The sequence below is a fragment of the Salvelinus sp. IW2-2015 genome, unplaced genomic scaffold, assembly GCF_002910315.2.
Source record: "Salvelinus sp. IW2-2015 unplaced genomic scaffold, ASM291031v2 Un_scaffold3729, whole genome shotgun sequence".
In the NCBI taxonomy this organism is placed as follows: Eukaryota; Metazoa; Chordata; class Actinopteri; order Salmoniformes; family Salmonidae; genus Salvelinus; species Salvelinus sp. IW2-2015.
Window position 1 is genome coordinate 60257 of NW_019945006.1, and position 12925 is coordinate 73181.

The following is a 12925-nucleotide window of genomic DNA, read 5'->3' on the forward strand; positions in this document are numbered from 1 at the left end:
ATTTTTGTCAGTATGGAACATTTCTGTGTTCTTTTATTTCAGCTTATGAGACATGGGACCAACACTTTACATGTTGCGTTTATATTTTTGTTCTATATATATAAAATACACACTGAGCAAAAATATAAAACATTATATATATACATATTATATATGTATATATATGTATTTATTGGTGGTCAATGCATTGTAGATCATGAGTTAAACTAACGCTGTCAAGATAAACATGACTGTTGCGGTCACTCCCCCATCACATGACAGGGTTCTAACCTCAATGGTCTCTTCCTGGTTAAATAAAGTGTGCCTTCAATCTACTATACGTACAGTTGGTGGTGCTAATGTTAAATATACAGTATGTGATCTCTAAACTAATACATCCTCTTTGTTCTTCTCTTAGGTAATAAAGTAGATCTGGAGAAGGAGAGACATGTATCAGTTGAAGAGGCAGAAGGGTTCGTTTTGTCACTCTTCTCCTTGTACAGCAGGGGTGTTCAGTCGTATCAGCTTATGGAACTGTACTGCTTTTGGAGTACCTGTTCATAACGTTGTCTAAACAGGAAGTCGACAGCCTTCTTTTGTTTGTAAATGTCGATGTAATTGAATGGTGATTGGTCTGAATGTTAACTAAACGTGATTTGGTCGGAATATTGATAACTTAAAAACGCACATTTGTCTGAGTGTTGACAACTGAATGGTGATTGGTGTAACGGATTGGTCTGTCTTCTCTGTGGATTCCTCTCCTCACAGGTATGCAGAGTCAGTGGGGGCGAAACACTACCACACATCAGCCAAACTAAACAAGGGAATAGAAGAACTGTTCCTTGACCTGTGTAAAAGTAAGCAGCCGTTCTCACGTGTTATGGAATAGTGATGATGAATGTACCGGCTCAGGTTGAGACAAAAATCAAATACTTGAAACGATTTATATTATGATGGACCAATTGGTAGGACTTTGATATTTGTTGATAGTACTTCTGAATTTTGTAGATTGGACTTAAAGCTTTTGTTTGTAGGATGTTTGGCTTTTCTTGGTTGTAAGGACTTTCAGCTTTTGTTGGTAGGACTTTGGTCTCCCACAGTATTGACTCTCCCTCTCGTCTCCCTTTTGTTGACAGGAATGATGGAGACGGCCCAAGCAGAGGAGAGGGCGAAGGGTAACGGAGCCAGCCAGTCAACGACATCACGAAGGGGGGTACAGATCGTGGACGATGACCCTCAAGCCGCCACGGCCGTGGGGGGCTGCTGCTCATCCGCTTAACCCCCACCCTCCACATCCCAACCTACCCCCCCACCTCCACATCCCAACTTACCCCCACCCTCCATGTCCCAACCTACCCCATCCTCCCCTTTCCCCCCTTAAGCAACCAGGACTGTTGCCTCTGCCCTCAGCCTCCCCTCTCATCTCCCTCCTTATGACATGAAGACTGCTGTTCTCCCTCTGAGTCATCGTACACTTTACTCACTACACTTCTCCCTCTATGGAACAATGTGCTGGCTTATATACTATTCTTTATACTGTAATATTCATTCATTGGTGCCCCTTCCTGACCCATCCGTATGAGACTTCTGACACCCCCTGCTGACCCATCCGTATGAGACTTCTGACACCCCCTGCTGACCCATCCGTATGAGACTTCTGAGCCTTCTGACACCTGCCCTGCTGACCCATCGTAATGAGACTTCTGACACCCCCTGCTGACCCATCCGTATGAGACTTCTGAACCCCTGCTGACCCATCCGTATGAGACTTCTGACACCCCCTGCTGACCCATCCGTATGAGACTTCAGACACCCCCTGCTGACCCATCCGTATGAGACTTTCTGACACCCCCTGCTGACCCATCCGTATGAGACTTCTGACACCCCCTCGCGACCCATCCGTATGAGACTTCTGACACCCCCTGCTGACCCATCCGATGAGACTTCTGACACCCCTGCTGACCCATCGTATGAGACTTCTGACACCCCTGCTGACCCATCCGTATGAGACTCTTGACACCCCCTGCTGACCCATCCCGTATGAGACTTCTGACACCCCCTGCTGACCCATCCGTATGAGATTCTGACACCCCTGCTGACCCATCCGTATGAGAACTTCTGACACCCCCTGCTGACCCATCCGTATGAGACTCTGACCACCCCCTCCTGACCCATCCTCTCGTATGAGACTTCTGACACCCCTGCTGACCATCCGTATGAGACTTCTGACACCCCCTGCTGACCCATCCGTATGAGACTTCTGACACCCCCTGCTGACCCATCCGTATGGACTTCTGAACACCCTGCTGACCCATCCGTATAGACTTCTGATGATGAAGAGGTGAAGAGACATGAAAGAAAGAATCTGCCTCCTTTGTCTTTCTACAAACTAGCAGATGGACTTCTAACACACTAGTGTGAAATACACACCCACACACTGTCGTGAAATAACACACACACACTGTCCCACCTCTCTCAATGAACACAAACCAACAGACTACATTATAACTCATAAACACTCATACCCCAGATTTCTCTAGGCCTTTTTTTTTTTGCGAGGATAATGTGCATGATGAGGTGATCTGTCTCTGAAGGCTTCATTTAGTTTCACTTTAGAGAAAGAAGAGAAAAAAAACTGATCTTTATTGTTGATAAACTAAAGTACATGTTGTATGGAAATGTGTCCAAGCCCTCGGTACTGCTTCTTCTTCTGTGGTGGTGAAGTGGTGAAAGCCCTCTGATTCCGTCATCCAGCTCTTTTCTTGGCCTGTGTTCATAAAGCTTCTCGGTAGGAGTCCCACCTGTCTCTGTAACCTTATTGAGTTCTAAAAGAGTAAACTGATCCTAGATCAGCGTTTCTGCTCTGAGACCCTTTATGAATACATGCATTGTGCTTTTTCAATAACAAAAAAAGAACTGTAAGTTCTCTCTTCCCCTCCTTTCTCTTGATCTTTCTCTCTGATTTAAAATGCAGATTTTTTGCACTGACCCGTCACTATCAATGCTTTTGTTATACTGCGTTTTCTTCCTGTTTGCCGAGTTTCTCTGTGAAAAATTTAAATGACAACAACAAAAAATACATTTAAAAAAACAACCCAAAAAACGTATGAAGAGTATGAATAACGTTGATGTTTTATCTGCTTTTTACAGGCTTTGGGGAAACGATACGCAGGTGTAGGAAAGTGTACAATAGTCTTAATGATTGTAAAATGAAATAACAATTGTGGATGAAAGCACACTTTCTGGAATTGTAATTTTTTAAACTGCTAGTGTCGTGTTTTGTAATAGAACAATTATAACTATTTACAACGCAGAGGTGTCAAATACATTGTCATTCTTTTTTATGAAACAATGGAAGCTTCAGTACACATCCTCCAACCGTTTTGAACTTAGACTCAAACATATTCAGAATACATAGCGTTAGGTAGTCACGTACTGCTTCTGATTGGAGGAGAACATGTTCTACTGCTTCTGATTGGAGGAGAACATGTTCTACTGCTTCTGATTGGAGGAGAACATGTTCTACTGCTTCTGATTGGAAGAGGACATGTTCTACTGCTTCTGATTGGAGGAGGACATGTTCTACTGCTTCTGATTGGAGGAGGACATGTTCTACTGCTTCTGATTGGAGGAGGACATGTTCTACTGCGGAGGAGAACATGTTTCTACTGCTTATGATTGGGAGGAACATGTTCTACTGCTTATGATTGGAGGAGGACATGTTCTATCTGCTTATGATTGGAGGAGGAACATTTCTACTGCTTTGATTGGATGAGGACATGTTCTACTGCTATATGGAGGAGAACATGTTCAACTGCTTTCTGATTGGAGGAGGAAATGTTCTAACTGCTTTGATGGGAGGAGGACATTTTATGCTTCTGATTGGAGGGAACATTGTTCTACTGCTTATGATTGGAAGGAGGACATGTTCTACTGCTTTATGATTGGAAGGAGGAGCATGTTCTAGCTTGCTTCAGTATGATTGGAGGAGGACATATTTATCTGCTTCTGATTGGAGATGACATGTGTGTAAAAGTGTAACTTCCTGAGACGATACCAACGACTGTGATCACCAACACCATGTACAGAAGCTTCTCCTGCGCCGGCTACACAGAGAGGAGACTCTACGGGGAGGGAGTACTTCATTCAGATCTCATGTCAACTCATGTATTTAATGACATGTTCTATGGTGGATTTCTGCAGGGAACGGGGAGAGATTCATGATTGGTCTCTACTCTACAGACCTGGGTTCAAAGACTATTCAACAATGTTTGCTTGAGCCCTGATAGGCAGGGTTTTCACTTTTAGTTCCACACTCAGTCCACAGCTAAAGTATATTGGTAATGATATGGAATAGTGTTGGTAATGATATGGAATAGTGTTGGTAATGAATATGGAATAGTGTTGGTAATGATATTGGATAGTGTTGGTAATGATATGGAATAGTGTTGTAGATATGAATGTGTTTGACCAGATGTGCTACTCTGCCTGGTTTATCCTCACCAGGATGAAAAGCTTCATTTCATTTGCTGACTGGTTAAACACAGTCACTACAACCCTGGCCTCCATAAGACTTAACCATAACAGTGCTGACTGGTTAACCCAGTCATTAAGCTCTGGTCTCCATAAGACTATAACCATAACGGTGCTGACTGGTTAAACCCAGTCACTACAGTCTCTGGTTCTCCATAAGACTTAACCATAGGTGCTGACTTGGTTAAACCCAGTCACTCCAGTCTCCTGGTCTCCATAGAGACTTAACCATACGGTGCTGACTGGTTAAACCCAGTCACTACAGCCTCTGTGTCTCATAAGACTTAACCATACGGTGACCAGGTAGAACTACATACTGTATCCACACTGTGATAAAGAGAGATTCCCCTACACCAGGGCTGTCTAACCCTGTTCCTGGAGATACTACCCGTCCTGTAAGGTTTTCACCAACCCTGTTCCTGGAGATCTACTGTCCTGTAGGTTTTCTCCTCCAACCCTGTTCCTGAAGATCCTACTGTCCTGTAGGTTTTCACTCCAACCCTGTTCCTGGAGATCTACTGTCCTGTAGGTTTATACTCCAACCCTGTTCCTGGAGATCTACTGTCCTGTAGGTTTTCTCTCCAACCCTGTTCTAGGAGATCTACTGTCCTGTAGGTTTTCTCTCCAACCCTGTTCCTGGAGATCTACTGTCCTGTAGGTTTATACTCAACCCTGTTCCTGGAGATCTACTGTCCTGTAGGTTTATACTCCAACCCGTTCCTGAGAGTCTACTGTCCTGTAGGTTTTATACTCCCAACCCTGTTCCTGGAGATCTACGTCCTGTAGGTTTTACTCCAACCCTGTTCCTGGAGAGTTACTGTCCTGTAGGTTTTCACTCCAACCTGTTCCTGGAGAGTTACTGTCCTGTAGGTTTTTCACTCCAACCCTGTTCCTGAAGATCTACCGTCCTGTAGGTTTTCACTCCAACCCTGTTCCTGAGAGTTACTGTCCTGTAGGTTTTCACTCCAACCCTGTTCCTGGAGACTACTGTCCTGTAGGTTTTTCACTCCAACCTGTTCCTGGAGATCTACTGTCCTGTAGGTTTATACTCCACCCTGTTCCTGGAGATCTACTGTCCTGTAGGTTTATACTCCAACCCTGTTCCTGGAGATCTACTGTCGCTGTAGGTTTTCACTCCACCCTGTTCCTCTGGAGATCTACTGTCCTGTAGGTTTATACTCCAACCCTGTTCCTGGAGATCTACCGTCCTGTAGGGTTTTCACTCGCAACCCTGTTCCTGGAGATCTACTGTCCTGTAGGTTTTATACTCCAACCCTGTTTCCTGGAGATCTACTGTCCTGTAGGTTTTCACTCCAACCCTGTTCCTGGAGAGTTTACTGGTCCTGTAGGTTTTATACTCCAACCCTGTTCCTGGAGAGTTACTGTCCTGTAGGTTTATAACGCAACCCTGTTCCTGGAAGATCTACTGTCCTGTGGTTTTCTCTCTCCAACCCTGGTTCCTGGAGATGTACTGTCCTGTAGGTTTTCTCTCCAACCCTGTTCCTGGAGATCTACTGTCCTGTAGGTTTTCACTCCAACCCTGTTCCTGGAGATCTACCGTCCTGTAGGTTTTCACTCCTGCCCTACACATTTGACAAGCTCAGTCTTCAATGAAGCAGTCTTCATGGTTTGGGTTGTTCTAGAGGCTGGCAGCATGTAAATGATGGTCTTTCACTACTGTTGCTGTGGCTCTAAACACCGGTTCCATGCAAATATGTTCTTGGACTGGTGTAAGAGAGATGGTGGAAACTCCCTCTAGCCCAAGCACAGTCCTACACCAATTCAATGCTTTTAAATGTGTGTGGGAGGAAATCATGAGAATTGGTATGCATGTACATTGCAAACCCTGTCTGTCCCTGTGGTGAGCTCCTCTCACTCCAGTAACTACAACCAACCATGTCTGAAGCCTGGCTGGTTCCACACGAGGCAGGCAGCCATCAGAGCTGCGTCATTCTCTGGGGCTGGAGCTTCTTGCCTCAGATCAGCTGATTGTAACATTCAGTGAGGTGAAAGGTTCAGATTGTAGCAGATGGAAATGTAATGTATAGCTGATGTATTCAATTCACTGTTCTACACGACGGATATCTGTCCTACACGACGGACGATATCTGTTCTACACGACGGACGATATCTGTCCTACACGACGGACGATATCTGTCCTACACGACGGACGATATCTGTCCTACACGACGGACGATATCTGTCCTACACGACGGACGATATCTGTTCTACACGACGGACAATGTCTGTCCTCCACACAATCTATTTATATTCTGTATATAATGCACCCTCCTGAACAGACCCTTAGTTACTCTACCATTCTGATCAGTCTATAGCCATGTGGAGGTCTACCTGGTCAGTCTATCACCATGTGGAGGTCTACCTGGTCAGTCTATTGCCATGTGGAGGTATACCTGGTGGTCTACTTGGTCAGTCTATAGCCATGTGGAGGTCTACCTGGTCAGTCTATAGCCATGTGGAGGTCTACCTGGTCAGTCTATCGCCATGTGGAGGTCTACCTGGTCAGTCTATCGCCATGTGGAGGTCTACTTGGTCAAACTATCGCCGTGTGGAGGTCTACCTGGTCATGTTGAGGTCTACCTGGTCATGATGTTGCTTCAATATATCCACATCATTTTCTTTCCTCATGATGCCATCTATTTTGTGAAGTGCACCAGTCCCTCCTGCAGCAAAGCACCCCCACAACATGATGCTGCCACCCCCGTGCTTCACGGTTGGGATGGTGTTCTTCGGCTTGCAAGCCTCACCCTTTTTCCTCCAAACATAACGATGGTCATTATGGCCAAACAGTTCTATTTTTGTGTCTTCAAACCAGAGGACATTTCTCCAAAAAGTACGATCTTTGTCCCATGTGCAGTTGAAAAATGTAGTCTGGCTTTTTTATGGCGGTTTTGGAGCAGTGGCTTCTTCCTTGCTGAGCGGCCTTTCAGGTTATATTAATATAGGATCTTTAACTGTGGATATAGATACTTTTTGTACCTGTTTTCTCCAGCATCTTCACAAGGTCCTTTGCTGTTGTTCTGGGATTGATTTGTACTTTTCGCACCAAAGTACGTTCTTCTCTAGGAACTCGTTCCTTCCTGAGCGGTATGATGGTTGCGTAGTACCATTGTGTTTATACTTGCGTACTATTGTTTGTACAGATTAACGTGGTACCTTCAGGTGTTTGGAAATTGCTTCCAAGGATGAACAAGACTTGTGGAGGTCTACATTTTTTTTTCTGAGGTCTTGGATGATTTCTTTTGATTTTCCCATGATGTCAAGCAAAGATGCACTGAGTTTGAAGGTAGGCCTTGAAATACATCCACAGGTACACCTCCAATTGACTTAAATGATGTCAATCAGAAGCTTCTAATGTCATGACATAATTTTCTGAAATTTTCCAAGCTGTTTAAAGGCACAGTCAACTTAGTGTATGTAAACTTCTGACCCACTGGAATTGTAATACGGTGAATTATAAGTGAAATAATCTGTCTGTAAACAAATGTTGGAAAAATTACTTTTGTCATGCACAAAGTAGATGTCCTAACCGACTTGCCAAAACTATAGTTAACAAGAAAAGTGTGTAGTGGTTGAAAAACAAGTTTTAATGACTCCAACTGTATGTGCACCACGTCATTGATCTCTCTCTCTCTGCTGTGTCCACTGAGCCCTGCGAACTCATTGGATAACGCTGGGCAGGCCTCTTGCTAGCTGTCACTCAAATGCGAGAGGCTGACGCTCATTGGCTAGAACTTGAATTGCTGGCCCACGTTGGGGGAAATGTAGAGAAAATGTATTTAAAAAAAACAGTTGCTTTTAAACTAGGGATTTGATGGTTAATTGAGGTAAAGTAATTCTGCTCATAGATTAAGCATGTATGACCTATATATGGACACATCCAGCCCAAAGAGGGAGGTTTAAAAAAAATACTTTCTTAGTTGCCAAAGTACTGCATGTCTGTAACTGACTTTCTGCACTCTACATTGTATATATCTTTTTATAAGACACATGTTCGTTTCATTCTCTTAATATAAAGAATTATGTTAACACAGCAAGTATTTCAGAGAGTGTTTACTGTCTGCCAGTGGATCAATAAAAACTTTGAACTTAAACACCAGAACACGCAACATCGGCACCTATCCAAGGACAGTTAAGTATTAACAATAAATGACTGAGTAAATGGTTCACTATTCATCTGTATATAATTCTTGAGTTTAGGTGTTTGATACCAAAGGATCCCAGAGTTGATCTGAAAGATGAGGACCTTCGTTGTTCTGCTGTTTGTTCTCTGCAGCTGTCTCTCTGAGCATCAGGTTTTTCACATTACAGACAATGCCAAGAAGCCAATCTTTATGGAAACCACACTGAGGGCCAGCAAGAGCCAGGTGGAGGAACAGAGAGTCCTACTCCAGGAGCTGAGAGCCATTGTGGCTCAACAGAGCACCAAACTGAATGAGATGGCAGCCAGCGTGGAGGAACTGAAGAGAGAGAACAGAGAGAGACCGAAGGTGGCCTTCTCAGCCTCGCTGTCTGAATCCAAAGGACCAAATAGTGATGATGCATCCTGGTCTACAACATGTCTTCAACAATATTGGTGAGGCTTACAGTCCGGTGACGGGTATCTTCAGAGGTATCTTCAGAGCACCGGTTAATGGAGTCTACTACTTCACATACACTGCCTTTACAACCTCCAGCAAGGGGAGAAGAGTGTCGCTGTTTAAAAACGAACTTCTAATGGTGACTGTGACCGATGACGTTTCAGACTCCGAGGACGGTGGATCCAATGGTGTCACACTGCAGTTGGATGCAGGAGATGAGGTCTACACTCGTCTGGTGGCAGAATTTAACGTCTTTGATGACAAGAACCACCACAGCACCTTCTCTGGCTTTCTGCTCTTCACGTAGAAAACAGTTCCTTCCACAGCTGAATCCTACTGCTTTGTAATGATTTGATGACATATAGTACTATGACATCACAATGTTTATGGCTTTTTGTGTGAACTAAGCATTGATAACAAGGTGAAAAACAAACAATCTTGTGTCTTCATCATTTAACCGAACGCATCAGAATCAGAACCAACCAGTCCAACAGGATGTATTAAGCTTGAGTTATTCAGTTATTTTTGTACGGACCGGATCGGGTGATGCAATCTTTGTGCTGCTTTGTGGAAGAATGAAAGTGTAGACCTGATTCTCTTCTTAATAACTGACTACTGAATGATTTTATAAATAATTTGTTTGATCAATGAGACAGAATGGGAAGTTGGGTAGTGTCCTCCATGTTTTGTCTAATGCTTAAAGAAATGTTCTTCTCCAATTAAGAAAGATAACGACTAAATAATATTTCAGTTAAATGATTTCTTTTAATTTTTGGGAGGTAAAGTAGTGCATAAATAACTGGTTATCATTTATCATTGGTTTCTCTTCACTCTTAGAAGCCAGATGGTACATTGAGAAACAACTGATCTAATATTAAATAAAATCAACGAAACAATAAGTCAAGAATATCTATTGGTTAGTAATAATATCATGACGTCTTCTTCTTTTTAAATATCATAAACCAAACAAGAAACAAAAAGAAAAAAATTAATTACAAACAGAAAAAAAAGGCAATTTACATAATTTGAAAAATAAATCTGACTTCAACATCCATTATGTAGTAAGAAACATACCATGTTACATGTTTTATATGTTTATACTGAACTAAAGTAGAAATGCAACATGCAACAATTTCAACTATTTTACGGAGCTACTGCTCATATAAGGAAATCAGTCAATTGAAATGAATTCATTAGGCCCTAATCAATGGATTTCACATGACTGGGCAGGGGGCACAGCTGGGGAGCCAGGTCCAGCCAATCAGAATGAGTTTTTCCACACAAAAGGGCTTTCTTACAGACATAAATACTCCTCAGTTTCATCAGCTGTCCAGGTGGCTGGTCTCAGATGATCCCACAGGTGAAGATGGCGGATGTGGAGGTCCTGGGCTAGGCAGAAAGCACTGAGCTGAAACACCTGCGTTTTGGAGCTGCCAAGAAAACAAGAAGACACCATGTTTGTATGCGGCTTCATTACCTCAATTATCTTTTTTTTGCAAACTGATATGTGACACGTATTAATGACAAAATAACATGCAAAACAGGTAGAGCAATTTTTTTTTGTATAAAGAGATTGGAACAGAGGGCAGCCCTGTATATACAGAGATCGGAGAGATTGGAACAGAGGGCAGCCCTGATTGGAACAGAGGGCAGCCCTGTATATACAGAGATTGGAACAGAGGGCAGCCCTGTTATATACAGAGATCGGAGAGATTGGAACAGAGGGCAGCCCTGTATATACAGAGGTTGGAACAGAGGGCAGCCCTGTATATACAGAGGTTGGAACAGAGGGCAGCCCTGTATATACAAGAGATTGGAACGAGGGCAGCCCTGTATATCAGAGATTGGAGGATTGAACAGAGGGCAGCCCTGTATATACAGAGGTTGGAACAGAGGGCAGCCCTGTATATACAGAGATTGGAACAGAGGGCAGCCCTGTATATACAGAGGTTGGAGCAGAGGGCAGCCCTGTATATACAGAGATTGGAACAGAGGCAGCCCTGTATATACAGAGGTTGGAGAGATTGGAGCGAGGCACCCTGTATATACAGAGATTGGAACAGAGGGCAGCCTGTATATACAGAGATTGGAACAGAGGGCAGCCCTGTATATACAGAGGTTGGAACAGAGGGCAGCCCTGTATATACAGAGATTGGAACAGAGGGCAGCCCTGTATATACAGAGGTTGGAACAGAGGGCAGCCCTGTATATACAGAGATTGGAGCAGAGGGCAGCCCTGTATATACAGAGGTTGGAGAGATTGGAGCAGAGGGCAGCCCTGTATATACAGAGATTGGAACAGAGGGCAGCCCTGTATAGTAACAGAGGTTGGAACAGAGGGCAGCCCTGTATATACAGAGATTGGAGCAGAGGGCAGCCCTGTATATACAGAGATTGGAGCAGAGGGCAGCCCTGTATATACAAGAGATTGGAGCAGAGGCAGCCCTGTATAATTACAGAGGTTGGAACAGAGGGCAGCCCTGTATATACAGAGATTGGAGCAGAGGGCAGCCCTGTATATACAGAGATTGGAAGGCAGAGGGCAGCCCTGTATATACAGAGGTTGGAACAGAGGGCAGCCCTGTATGGCAGCCCTGTATATACAGAGATTGGAGCAGAGGGCAGCCCTGTATATACAGAGGTTGGAGCAGAGGGCAGCCCTGTATATACAGAGATTGGAACAGTAGGCAGCCCTGTATATACAGAGATTGGAGCAGAGGGCAGCCCTGTATATACAGAGATTGGAACAGAGGGCAGCCCTGTATATACAGAGATCGGAGAGAGCAGAGGGCAGCCGTACTACTGCATCCGTTGAGCATTTCAGGGGTTAATTGCCTTGCTCAAAGGCACAACGGCAGGTGATTGCATCTAGGTTATTGATACTTGCAACTCTTCAGTTGCTGGCCCACTTCCGAGCAGAATTCGAACGTTACTGGTCCGCTTCTCTAACCTCTAGGTTCCCTGCCACCCCCAAAGGAAATGATCATCCAACGGGGGGCTTGAACCAACGACACTGAGATTAAGAGATCAGGCTCCACCCACTGAGCTAGCCAGGTAATGAGTTGAACAATCTGGTTATGTGATGGTTTTTATCTTGTTATGTGATGGTTTTTATCTGGTTATGTGATGGTTTTTATCTGGTTATGTGATGTTGGTTTCTATCCGGTTATGTGTTGTCATTGTGTATCATTGTGTTGTTGAAAAAGAAACCTTGAGAGGAACAAGAGTCAGGGAGAAACTTAATTTCTCCTCGGCTCCTTCTCAAAACCCATTGGAGGAGAAGATCAGAGGGGAAGGATCTTTTTCCCAATGTGTTTTGAGAAGGAGACGAGGAGAGAGAGGACGCGAGGAGAGAGAGGACGCGAGGAGAGAGAGGACGCGAGGAGAGAGAGGACGCGAGGAGAGAGAGGACGCGAGGAGTATGCATTTGAGATTCTCCCTCAGACGGGAGGAGACCCATCCTCCTCGCAGGTTGACGTTTATTGTCATTAATCTTGCCCTGGAGGCAGAACTGCGTGATTTTCATTAGATGGGCCAGCAGCAAAGTCAAAATAGGCTATATTGTAAAAGTTCATGAAAACAAACATTTGCTTCTTGGTCTTCTTTTAAGTTTGGGATTAGTCATTAGGGTTAGCAGTGTGGTTAAGTTTAGGTTAAAATTGATATTTTATGACTTTGTGGCTGTGCCAGCTAGTGAACACTCTGCAGGCTGCCTCTAGGGCAAGGTTCATGACAATAAATGCCAAACTGCATCCTCCTCTTGCTGTACTGGTTAGAAGCTAATAATACATAAGACCACTAGGTGGCGACAT

The 12925-nt window shown here is 44.0% G+C and overlaps 1 protein-coding gene, 1 long non-coding RNA gene and 1 pseudogene across 2 annotated transcripts in view; 2 read left to right on the forward strand and 1 right to left on the reverse strand.

Moving 5' to 3' along the window:
- Window positions 1-1791, forward strand: part of rab21 (RAB21, member RAS oncogene family) — a 31099-nt gene extending 29308 nt beyond the window's left edge. The window contains exons 5-7 of the mRNA XM_070441302.1: window positions 398-452; window positions 748-836; window positions 1116-1791. Coding sequence (XP_070297403.1) covers window positions 398-452; window positions 748-836; window positions 1116-1258 — 287 coding nt within the window. The 3' untranslated portion in view covers window positions 1259-1791. The remainder of the gene's footprint in view (window positions 1-397; window positions 453-747; window positions 837-1115) is intronic.
- Window positions 1792-2060: 269 nt separating this feature from the next.
- LOC139026010 (uncharacterized) lies at window positions 2061-2329 on the reverse strand. Its single transcript, XR_011477722.1, has 3 exons — window positions 2305-2329; window positions 2203-2273; window positions 2061-2094 (listed from the first exon to the last, which is right to left on the reverse strand). It is a non-coding gene; the product is annotated as an uncharacterized lncRNA (long non-coding RNA).
- Window positions 2330-8721: 6392 nt separating this feature from the next.
- Window positions 8722-9549, forward strand: LOC139026011 (complement C1q and tumor necrosis factor-related protein 9A-like; annotated as a pseudogene).
- Window positions 9550-12925: the final 3376 nt, after the last annotated feature.